This window comes from Trichechus manatus, unplaced genomic scaffold, assembly GCF_000243295.1.
Source record: "Trichechus manatus latirostris isolate Lorelei unplaced genomic scaffold, TriManLat1.0 scaffold00039, whole genome shotgun sequence".
NCBI lineage: Eukaryota > Metazoa > Chordata > Mammalia > Sirenia > Trichechidae > Trichechus > Trichechus manatus.
In genome coordinates, this window is record NW_004443975.1 from 3,535,202 (window position 1) to 3,548,215 (window position 13,014).

Below are 13,014 nucleotides of genomic sequence, written 5' to 3' on the forward strand. Positions count from 1 at the left end.
TCCCTTATTTTTACTGACCCTGTACTGCACCAACATGATGTCTTTTTCTAGCAATTGGTCTTTCCTGATGCTGTGTCCAAAATAAGCGAGCCAATGTCTCGCCATCCTCACTTCTAAGGAGCTTCTGGTTGTAGTTCTTCGAAGACTGATTTATTTATTTCTCTGGAAGTCCACAGTATATTCAATATCCTTTGCCAACATCACAATTCAAATGCATCCATTCTTCTTATGTCTTCTTTTTTTATTGTCCACATATGACATGTTGAAAAGACTATGGCTTGAGTCAGGCACATTTTAGTCAGCAAAGTGACATCTTTGCTTTTTAATGCTTTAAAGAGGTCTTCTGCAACGGATTTGCCCAATGCAATAATACATCATTTAATTTCTTGACCGCTGTTTCCAAGGACACTGATTGTTGATCCAAGTAGAATTAACTCCTTGACAACTTCAATTTTTTCTCCATTTATCATGATGTTTTCTGTCAGTCCAATCATTGATGTAGTGCATCAAAAGTAGGATCTGATGTCACAAGATCTGAGTGCTGGTCCTTTCATTGACACATCCGAGGGACTTTGTACGAAACTGTGTGATAAACTTCAATATCTTCATTTGTAAAACAGTCCTAATCCAGTGCCTACCTTACAGGACATTTGTGGGGATCAAATCAGATAATGCAAAGTATCCCAAACTAGGAATGATTATTAAGATTTATTATTGTTATTATCATTAGGGACAGCATATGATGGGTGAATAAAGAGTAAACACACGTTAAATGCCTTGAGGGATGCAATGGAACCCAGCCTGTATAGTTCATTTTTGCCTAATACACTGTCACACTCAAACACTCCAACTTAATAAAAAGCATCTGGAGGAGAGTGGGAAGAAGGAGGAGGAGAATGATGGCAACACTCACCGACACAAATGCTTGAGAGTAGGTTTCGTTCAACTGAAGTTGCAATTTCTTTTGGTTGTCATAGACTCCATAGAGCCTCTTGGACCAGGTCTGAGGTACTCTGCTCTTGAATTTTAGTGAACTATATAAAGCAAATATCCTTTGTAAATCTAGGACCAGGCAGCTGCAGTTGTAGAAGATGACACCCAGTTCTTTCATCTGTGAAATTAAAATGGAAAGTGTCAATGCTATGTGTGTCTGATGATGAATAAGAATGCAGTAGTAGTGACCTCTTTTTTCTTGTAATTATTGTAATACGAAAATATGTAGCCATAGTCACTTATGGTATACAGAAGCGATGCATTAGCAAAATGCTTAAATATTTGAGTAGAATTTTCCCTTCCCTTTTGTATTTGGGCTCCTATAGATAATTTTCCCATATTCATCTACATTTCTCATAACAGCTCTTCAGATTTGTTTCTTTAGCACTAATTTGTTGTATAATTTTTAAGTCATGCAGCAATTAAAAGGTTGACTTTTAATTACAGCGTACGGAATGGTTAAGATCATGGACTCTTGAGTCTGACTGCCTGGAATTAGATTCCAGCTCTATGACTTTCTAGCTGTGTAACTTTGGACAAGACAGTTAGTCTCTGTGCCCTAGTTTCTTCTTCTATAAAATGGAAATAATTGTATCTATTTCGTATCATTACCTACTGCTGCCATACCAGAAATATCATAAGTGGGCCGCCTCAAAGGACAGAAATTTAGTTTCTCACAGTTCGGGAGACTAAAAGTCCAAATTCAGAGGGTGGCTCTAGGGAAAGGTCCTTCTTTGTCTATTTCAGCTTCTAGGAGCCAGCAATGCTTGGAGTTCCGTCATTGACAGATAGTGTCTGTCCTCCCACTTCCATTTACGCTTGCTTTTGTGTCTAATATGCTTTTTTAATAACACAGAAGTGATTGGTTTTAGGACACACTCTACACTGATTAAAAAGAAGAAAACAGAAAACAAAACCAAACCCGTTGCCATCGAGTGGATTCTGACTCATAGTGATGCTGAAAGAGAGAGTGGAACTGCCCCATAGGGTTTCCGAGCTTGTAATCTTTACGGAAGCAGCCTGCCACATCTTTCTCCTGCGGAGTGGCTGGTGATTTCAAAACGCTGATCTTTTGGTTCACAGCTGAGCACTTTAACCACTGCACCACCAGGACTCCTTCTCTATGAGGCTTAGAAGGTTAATACATGTAAGGGCCTTAGAACAGCCCTATCGCACATTAATCAGTAAAATATGTTAGCAATTATTATTCCTATTATTCATACGACACAAGCCTTAAGAGTAAAAGACTAACAGAATCTTCCAACAAAAGAGACAGATGATTTTATCCACTCCTCTCAATGCACAGATGAGGAAGGTCAAGTTCATGCAGGCAGGCAAATGTACTTGCCCAGTGTTCAATATCTAGTCAGCTGTAGATTAAGGATTTAAATGCAGGCTTTCTGACTCCTGATCAAATATACCCAGGAGCGGAGCTGCGCTGGCTTCATTTGAGTCCAGTATCACTTTGTAAAAATTGCATATGATTTCTAATTAGTCAACCAGACCAGGCAAAGTAAAATTTTGGCCATGGAAAAAACAGCACAAATATACGTGCTTTCTATGACCCGAACACTCAGTGAAGGGTTTGTTATGCAGACTCTGACTTGGAGCACACGGTTATTAAACTTCCTTCCTATCCCTTCCTCCAGACGCCTGCTCAAGATTCTACTCAGCTTATAGGAGAGATCACCTACCGTGTAGGGCCCTGTCTCTCCTTGCCCCCTAGGACTCCCAACATAACGTTCCATGGGGCTCTTTCCCTGTTCATCTGTATGGGTCTGCCATCACTTTACCAGCTCCATTCCAAGCACAGTACAGGTAGACACAGTTTATTTAACTCCCTGATGGACAGATGAGTTGTTTCTATTTTTTTCTCTAATGAAAAAATAAACAAATTCATTAAATAAAAATTATAATAATTAAAAAATAAAGCAGCATATATCTCTGTGTACTTGTGTAAGTCTTTCTTTAGTATAGACTCCTAGAATTGGATGAAGAAACATATTAAGGACAATGTTGTTGTTAGCTGCTGTTGAGTTGGCACCACCAGAGGTACGGCCTTTGGTAAGTCCTTCAGTGTCTCTGAGTCTTTGTCTCCTCTTTTGAACAATAAAGAGTTTTGGCTTATAGAATCTATAAGGGTCTTTCAGCCTTGTCTTTCTATAAATGTAATCCAAGAGCGGGCTACGGGACATCAACAGAACCCTTATAACCCTTTCTCCCTGCCGGACCTCCCTCCCCAACACTGCCTGGGGGACTGCTGTTTGTCTTTTAGGACCAGCTCTTTCTGGCTCCTGCATCATTGTGAACTGGTGACCCTCCAACCAAAAAAAAACCAAACCCGTTGCTGCTGAGTCAATTTTAACTCACAGCGACCCTACAGGACAGAAGAGTAGAACTACCCCATAGGGTTTCCAAGGGTCGCCTGGTTGATTCAAACTGCCAGCCTTTTGGTTAGCAGCTACAGCTCTTAACCACTACACCACCAGGGTTTCCAGTGACCCTCTAAGTCAAAGGGATGTGGGTTTGCATCTTGGCTCTGCTCCATGCTTGTTGAACAATCTTGGATAGATTACTTCACTCTTAAAAATTTCAGTTTATTGTTCAATGAGGCTAATATCTAACTCCAAGTCTGGCTGCTAGAACTTAATAATAATAATTTCGATAGCTAGTATTGATTGAGTGCTCACTTTGTGTGCTGCTCACCTCCTTTCATTCTGGCAGCAGGTCGGGTAGATACAGTTTCTATTCCCATTTTACAAAGGAGGAAGTTGTGGCTTACATAGTTATTTTCTCATTGGTAGATGACATAGCTGATATTTGAACTTTGATAGAACTCCGAAGTCTGAATATTTACTCACTATACACTTAAAAAAAACAAAAAACAACCTGTTGCCATCGAGTTGATTCATACTGCGCTTAGCACATGGTAAGTGTGTAATCCTTGGAATCTAATGTTATTAGTTCTATAAGGCCTTCCTGGGCCAACCTGTTCCCTGCTTTGTCTACCAGTATACTTGGCACAGAAGTCCCTGGGTGGTGCAAACGGTTAACACACTTGGCTGCCAACTGAAAGGATGGAAGTTTCAGTCTGCCCAGAGGTGCCTTGGAAGAAAGACCTAGCAATCTACTTCAAAAAAGTCAGCCATTGAACACCCTATGGAGCACAGCTCTACTCTGAAACACATAGGGTCACAATGAGTCAGAATCAATATTTATAAAATGACAACGCTGAAAGACCTTTGTAGACTCTATGAGTCAAAACCCTTCATTGTTCAAAAGAGGAGATAAAGATTCAGAGAAATTGGAGGACTTGCCAAAGGCTGTATACTTGCTGGTGCAAGACCCTAGGCTTTAACCCACATCTTCGGCCTCAGCATTTTTGCTTGTTTATTTCTTCCTGATGATGGTCCCATCAATGTCAGAATAAGGACACCACCCTGGGCATGCACTAACCTTGCCCTGGGTCTGATTCTGACTCATGTCAACCCCATGTGTGTTGATTCTGGTACCAAGAACCAAACCAAAGCAACTGGTTTAGTACTTGGTACACAGCTCCGATGGGGCAATTTTTGCACTGCATAATAATTTTTTATTTATGTGTCTGTTTCCCCTAAGTGCCTTCATAGTCTCTGAAGGCAGGGATTGAGTCAGGCTCATATTTTTATTTCCAGTGCTGGGCACACAGGAGTTGCTCAGAATGTGTTTGCTGAATGAATGCCTGACCTTTGAAATGAACAACTGGTGGTCAGAGATGAAACAAGCTCCAGAGTACTAGTACCAGCCCAGCCTGATGTCCTCTGATCCCCAGCACTTGAATCCAACAAGAATCTCTCTTCTGGTGCCAAGTGCCCAGAAGCAGTAAACTTGAATGTGGCCACACACAGCCCATCTGGCCATGCCATCTAGCTCAACTTGCCAGCGCCAGAGATCGCCTGGAAGACTTTCCTAAGCATGGCGCTCAATGATCAGTATTAATGACAGGCCTTCGAGTGATCAGTGAGCCAACTGTTCTCTAAACGTGCTTCCTGAATCTACCAACAACGGGGTGCAGAGATAAACACATGGTCATCTTTTGAGTGGGAAACTGCCTTAAAAAAATCAACACTATTTGAGACCAAATGGAGCCAATGATAGAATACTGTCAAAGCAGAAATCCAGGGAATCATTTGACTTTTGTGACCAAAAAGCAAACTTGGTGGCTACGATTCACTTTTACTGTTTGGATGGCCTCAGTTTCCTTTGGAGCCCTGGTAGTGTAGTGGTTAACAGCTCAGCTACTAACCAAAAGGTTGGCACTTGGAATCAGCCACTCCTTGGAAACCCTGTGGGGCAGTTCTACTCTGTCCTATAGGGTCACCATGAGTCAGAATCGACTCGACGGCAATGGGTTTGGTTTTTGGTTTCTTGACTTCCTTTGTTTCTTCCCCGTCAGACCTTCAGTGTTTCTAGGTTACTTGCTCACACACACAACTACGTATGTTGGGAAACCTCTGTCCAAAGTTCGGATAAGAATATGATGCTCCCCTGACCACCTCATTCCTTAGGAATAGTTTGTCCCCCAGTCTTCACATGGTGGTTGTGTCCTCTCTGCTGTGGCTGAGGTATATCAAAGCCAACAGCAACGGCTGGGGAAAGGCAGCTGCCCCCCATCACTCTGCAGTGACTCTCCTAATATGTAGAATGACATTAAGTGAAGAAGTCACAATACTGCAAGCTCCATATATCTATGAAGAAAGACAGAGACTCTTCAGTATGATATGACGTGATCATTTTAGATAATTATTATCTTGAAATATAATATCTAGAAGCAACTCTGAGAAGTCTTTCTCACATAGGAGGCACAAGAATAGAAAGAGAGAGAGAGGCTTCTCAATATGACCTCATCAGGACACAGCAAGCCATCTTTTGGACTGGGCATTGATGACCCAAGTCCACCATGGGCAAGTCACTTATCCTTTTCAGTTCCTTCAGTGGGCATAATTTATTGACATCATAGGAGTGCCAGGAAGAATAAATGAAAGAAAATGCATGTAAAACACTTAGCTTAGTGACTGCCTCGAACAGTGTTAGCTTTAGCTATATCAAAGTTCTTCTGCCTTCTGAGAAGGTTTCTTCTACACCTTTGCTCTTAATGGTTTAAATAATGGTTGAATCAGAGAATAGATGTGGCAGAATTCTTTATCTACAAAGAATTTTATTTAAAACCACCACTGGATTTCAGACACTTCAGTCACAGATGTAAGGAAATCAAGTTCATTTTTCAGAGACTGTTTGTAGTTAGGTTCAGTTGATGCTGGAATAGTCACAATAGCTCGGCTAGTTCAGGTGCATGAAATTAGACATTTCCATTTCACTGGTCATGAATTTATGCCTTTAGCAAATGCTGGTGGGGGCAGCATGAGCAGAAGCACAGTAGCTGGAACAAATGGCTGACAGTCAAACAATAGTATTATACAGTTTAGCTTGAGTAGCATGTATATGTGGAGCCCTGGTGGCTCAGTGGTTAAGAGCTCAGCTGCTAACCAAAAGGCTGGCAGTTTGAATCCACCAGCCGCTCCTTGGAAATCCTATGGGGCAGTTCTACTCTGTCCTATAGAGTTGCTGTGAGTTGGAACTGACTCGACAGCACCTAACAACAACAACAACGTAAATATGGTGAATTTGAAGTACATTGGCCAAGAGTTTGGTTTGGTTTTAAGGGTGCTTTTGTAGGAGACCCCTGGGAAAAGAAGTTTGAAGGGAGACTACTCTTTGTGAGGAGTCTCTATGGAGGCAGGAGGGGTCACCGAAGACTTAGGGTAGGAGAGTGACAAAAGCTGAGGTTATACCAGCACCACGTGGACTTCTCCACCGAAGTATCAAATCCGAAACATGCAAAGCATTTATGAAAGACCTGCTCAGACTTTTGTGAGGTGTCCTGCTCCTGGCTAAAAACCTGTGTGTGATTTTTCAGGTCTGACCAGAGGCGACTGTCAAGGCTTTACCTGGCATGCCTCAGGGGGAAAGCAGCCTTGCCTAAACAGACTTGGTGCACGGCCAGTGGGCTCAGTCTCTGAGGGGAGTCAGCCAAGGCCTCAGCCATGCTCTTTGGCAGATGTGCATTCCTAGCCCCAAACCAAACCTGTTGCTGTCGAGTTGATTCTGACTCATAGCGACCTGTCGCATAGAGCTTCCAAGGAGTGGCTGGTGGATTTGAGGCACTGACCCTTTGGTTAGCAGCCAAGCTCGTAACCACTCAGTGGCCAAAATGTATAAACAACTCCTTTGTGGTACAGCAATCACAAATATGATCTCATCGTAACCTCATATATGATATATGTTGCTGTTAGGTGCCGTTGAGTCAATTCCAACTCATAGCGACCCTATTATGTACAAAGGAAGGAAACATTGCCTGGTCCTGCGTCATCCTCACAATCATTGCTATGTTTGAGTCCATTGTTGCAGCCACTGTGTCAAACCATCTCGTTGAGGGTCTTCCTCTTTTTCATTGACCCTCTACTTTACCAAGCATGGTGTCCTTCCCAGGGACTGATCCCTTCTGATAACATGTCCAAAATATATGCATGATATATAAATAAATAACTAAATTATATATATATGTATAACACCTATGAACCAAGCACCATGCCAGGTTCTAAGGCTATAGCAATAAGTAAGTTAGGTCTGGTTCCTGCTCTCAGAAGGCTTAACACATAGAGCACAGTGGGGAAAATAGACAAAAATCATAAAGTTATGAATGCAATGTGTTTTATGAGAGAAGTATTGTTTTTAGGTAGATGTTATCATTTCCATTTTAGAGACAAGATCATTGAGGTCCACGGCCACTAATCTTGCCCAAAGTAACTTTCCTAATAAGCAGCAGAACTCACATCTGAACCCAGTTTGTTTTGATGCTTACCCTGTTTCCGTGGCTTTGCCAGCTTTAGCCTGTCTGCATCCAGCACTTTTCTCAGCCCTTTCTAGCATACTAAAGAATATTCCACCCCTGTAGGCACCAGAGCTAAAGTCACCTGCTAATGACCCTAGCTAGCACTTTATTTAAAGAGAAGTTCACTTGTCCTATTAACCTCAGGACAGTTCTATTAAACCGGTATGCTGGGGCTGAAAAGACAGGAGACCTCTGAGCTAGAGGTGTTTATAAGCATCCATGTGAATACTTGAACAAAATCTGATTTGTGACAAAGCATGCAAGGTGAAGGGCAAGGAGTTGTGGTAATGGGGCATGTTTAAGTCCTATTAGCCCATTGCTGGCAAGTCAATTCCAACTCACAGTGACTCTACAGAACAGAGTAGAACTGCCCCATAAGGTTTCCCAGGAAAAGCTGGTTGATTTGAACTGCCGAACTTCTGCTTATCAGCCAGGCTCTTAACCTCTGTGCCACCAGGGCTCCTCAAGTCCTATTAGGCTATGAATTCTCACAGAAGGCAATGTGCAATGCCTTTCTCCAGACTCAGTGCAATTCTCTCCACAGAATACGCCAAGAAGCTCAGTTGGATTCCCCTAGGAAATCCAGAAAGGTAGCAACAGATGTTTGATGAAAGCCAAATGAGACAGTCACTGGTAAGCGATTGGGCTCAGGGACGAGAGAAAGTTGTATTAACATTATGGCTTTTCAATTCATTAGCTGTGTGACTTTGGACAAGCTATTTAACTCCTTTGCACTACTGAGCCAGAGAAGAGCAGCCCTGACATCTGGGAGCTGGCCAGTGGCACTCAGCTAGGCCTGGTGTTCTCTGTTAAACATAAACCAGTTCACAGAACACTATCCTCAGACAAAGCCACTCTATGACTGTCCATTATGGACCAAGACAAAAACAAGACAGCTCCAGAATCATGTCGGAACACAGACAAAAACATGAGCATTGTTCAAGCCACAAAAATGACCAAACGTCTCTCTATCCTGCCTAATCTGAGTGACCATCGCTTCTTTACCAATTATAGCTTTAGCCTTCCTTCATTCCTCCCCATTAAGATACCCAATCATAGAATTACCCTTGCTTCCCGACAGCATCTAATTCTGAGCAAAGTACTGCTTCCTTAAGCCCACTGCCAAATCACCTAACATAAGCCCAAACCCTATAATAAGTCCTTTCTAAAACTCTCTTACTGAGACACCCACAGACACCCATGGCATGCGTTCTCCCTCACTGCATCAAGCAACTTGTTCAATTTCAGGTGTGTTCTTAGCGGTCTTTGGCTGGAGGGCACTGGCACATTCTTATCTCATAATACCTACAGTGTAGGGATGTAAGGATCAGATAATTCCGTGCTGCAGAGCAGAGTGAGCAACACTCAATGGCGCAGTTAACCCACTCTACTGCTAACTGAAAAGTTGGAGGTTTGAGTTCACCCAGAGTCACCTCAGAAGAAAGGCCTGGTGATCTACTTTCAAAAATCAGCCATTGAAAACCCTGTGGAGCACAGCTCTACTCCGACACACATGAGGTTGCCATTAGTCGGAGTCGACTCAACGGCAACTGATATTAGCCTAAGTCACGTTTTAGATGGTAGTACCGGGTATTCAATATTGTCCCAATTGAAACAGGAGGGAACGTACTCCCCAGAAAGTTTCCCAGGCAACAGAGGAAAAGACACTTTAGGGAGAATGAAGGTGATAATGGCTTTTTGGGGTGAGCATAAAGAAGGGTTGCTTTGGAGAGAAGCTTCGCCCATTAGAAACTTAGGCCAAGTAACCACTCCTGAGACATTTTTGGTGTTGCTCTATCTTCTGGTCTCTGGTAGCTGTTATATAACTTGTTTTTGAGTGTATACTATTACACATTTTAATCTGTAAATCTGGTGAACCAGTTCTGTAAAAACTATGGAAGAACTGGAAGCATAAAATAAAAGTGCTTATTTAATGGCACCATAGTTATGAGTGATGTTTGTTCCTTTAGGTGTGATCAGATGGAAGGAGGTATATTTATGGACACTCCCAACACTGAAGATCACCAGTACTTGTCTTATGGACTATTTATCACCATCGAGATGCAAGCAGGCACTGTCTCTCTGTGCACTCTATCTAGATTTCTCCAGCAATTCATATTATTCTAAACAAAGACTTAGTGTTCCTTTTCCCCTTGCATAAACTTAGCTGCTGACTTTTTGAAAACTCTTATCTGCAATCCCTGACATCACTCTGCTCTGTGACTACATTACATCTTTAGAATCTGAAGGCAACGGAAGAATCAAGCCTTGATGTCTAGAGATGCAAAGAAAGGTATACGTCCTTTGAATATCTTCCTCTCATCCCCACAATGGCTCCAGCCCATTTCCTATTTTATACATTAGTACACTGAAGATGGGGAAAAAGAAGCTAGCTTTTATTTTGCAGATTTTTTCAGCCAGATCTAAAATTCAGGACAGGTTTATGAACAAGCTTTCTTTAAATGCTGGCAGTGAGAGAAATAAGTTCTGAAGAACTTCTATGTCTAGATTATAAAAGGAACAAAAAGCTAGAGTTCCAATTGTTTAGCTGAGGCTGTCTTCAAGTTGCCTTACAAATACAACAAACTTTACTGAAAATTAGCCAGTGAAAACCCTATGGATCACAACAGAATAGTGTCCGATTAGTGTTGGCAGATGAGCCCCCTAGGTTGGAAGGCACTACACAGTATTTGCAACAACGGACTAAAATATATCAATGATGTATGCAGCTCAGAAATGAGTCAAATGGATTGACTGAATGGTCCAACTGTTTGAATAAAATCATTGTAGAAAGCTGGAAATTTACCCACTAATTATTCTTGGGGGGTGGGGGGAGGAATTATTCTTAGAAAGAGATTGATTCTATTTCCCACAAAACAGCACTGTTGGTGATTGACACATGGACATAAGAGAGGCTTAGGTCCTCGAATAACCTGGAGCATCCTGCCAAGAAAGAAAAACTCTAAGAGTAATTATTTTACTAAAACTCAAGTTATATCAATGGTCCCATTTTATCCCTTGCAGTAGGACATTATGAAGTATGAGAGATCATGGTAGGAATGTTTGGGTTTTATATAATGCATGAGTTGCTATCAACCTACTGCTTGTTGTTGTTAGGTGCTGTCGAGTCAGTTCCGACTCAGAGTGACCCCATGTACAACAGAAGGAAACACTGCCTGGTCCTGCGCCATCCTCACAATCATTGCTATGTATGAGCCCATTGTTGAAGCCACTGTGTCAGTCCATCCCATTGAGGGTCCTCCTCTTTTTCACTGGCCCTCTACTTTACCAAGCATTACGTCCTTCTCCAGAGACCGGTCTCTTCTGATAACATGTTCAAAGTACGTAAGATGAAGTCTCGCCATCTTCCCTTCTAAGGAGCATTCTGGCTGTACTCCTTCTAAGATGGATTTGTTGATTCTTCTGGAAGTCCATGGTATATTCAATATTCTTTGACAACACCATAATTCAAAGGATTCAACTCTTCGGTCTTCCTTATTCAATGTCCAGCTTTCGCATGCATATGAGACTGAAAATACCATGACTTGGGTCAGGTTCACCTTATTCCTCAAAGTGACATCTTTGCTTTTTAACACTTTGATGGAATCTTTTGCAGCAGATTTGCCCAATGCAAAACATCGTTTGATTTCTTGACTGCTGCTTCCATGGGTGTTGTGGATCCAACTAAAATGAAATCCTTGACAACTTCAGTCTTTTCTCTGTTTATCATTATGTTGTTTTTTGGTCCAGTTGCGAGGATTTTTGTTTTCTTTATGTTGAGTTGTATTCCATACTGAAGGTTGTAGTCTTTGATCTTTATCAGTAAGTGCTTCAAGTCCTCTTCACCTTCAGCAAGCAAGGTTGTGTCATCTGCATGTTGCAGGTTGTTAATGAGTCTTCCTAGAATCCTTCTTCTTCTTCTGTGTTCTTCATATAGTCCACCTAACCTACTGCTCAGAGAGAAATAACAACAGAAGCAATACTAGCTTATTATAATGCTCAATGTGTGCCAGGCACTGTTCTAAATGCTTTACAAGTACGAATTTATTTTAATCTTACAAAAACCCATTATACATGTAAAAAATTGAGGTACAGGGAGGTTAAGAGACTTGCCCGAATGCATAGCTAGTAAGTGGGGAAGCTGGGATTATGATACTCAAATATTACTTTAATATTTCATCTTCAGGAAGAATTATTTTCAAAATGGAGCTTCTGTAAGACTAGAAGTTCCTGTTGGTGATGGTCAAATCCTATTTTTTTGTGAGTGAGTTCTCTTTCTTTCTGGCCTGGTACTGTTATTTAGGTGGGGCATTGGTGGTTCAGTGGTAGAATTCTCATCTTCCATGCAGGAGAACTGGGTTTAATTCCCAGCCAGTGCACCTCACGCGCAGCCACCACCCATCTGTCAGTGGAGGCTTGTGCGTTGCCAGGATGCTGACCGTTCAGCAGAGCTTCAGACTAGGAAGAAAGAGCTGGTGATCTACTTCTAAAAGATCAGCCAATGAAAATCCTATGAATCACAACTGTCCAATCTGCAACTGATCATGGGGATGGTGCAGGACCCGGCTGTGTTTTATTCTATTGTGCACGGGGTTGCCACGAGTCAGAGGCTGACACAATAGCAGCTAACAACAATAACATTTCTATTTATAATAGTCTCTGTTACAAAACAAAATAAGAATTAGGGGAAATGTGTAATTACACACACACACAAACACACACACCATTTTAGAGAAGACGCTTTTTAGCCAGGATATGAGAGGTGGCACCAAGGGAGACAGGCTTGGTTTGGTGGGTTTTATTGCAGATGTAGAAGCCATAACAGGCAGCTGATGCATGCTCTTTTCAGCAGGGCAGGGAGAGGAGAGGCATTAGCATCGTTCTTTGCTGTAATTCAGAAGAATTAATACAAGTTACCCTAAGTATAGCTCAGTTTATCGTTTTTAGATGTCTGGTTTGTTGTTTTCATGATTACATAGAAACACGAACAGGTACTTCTTTAATTTCCTTGACAAAGACAAAAGAACCTGTGACAGTGAGCAACTACAATTCGTCCAGTTAGCTGCTGATTTTCATTCTGAGTTACCGCA

The 13,014-nt window shown here is 41.8% G+C and overlaps 1 protein-coding gene across 4 annotated transcripts in view; it reads right to left on the minus strand.

The window, feature by feature from the left end:
• Window positions 1-13,014, minus strand: part of PLD5 (phospholipase D family member 5) — a 413,275-nt gene that overhangs the window by 21,600 nt on the left and 378,661 nt on the right. For all 4 annotated transcript variants that reach the window (XM_012555426.2, XM_004375857.2, XM_012555427.1 and 1 more), the window contains one exon: window positions 914-1,111. In XM_012555426.2, coding sequence (XP_012410880.1) covers window positions 914-1,111 — 198 coding nt within the window. The remainder of the gene's footprint in view (window positions 1-913; window positions 1,112-13,014) is intronic.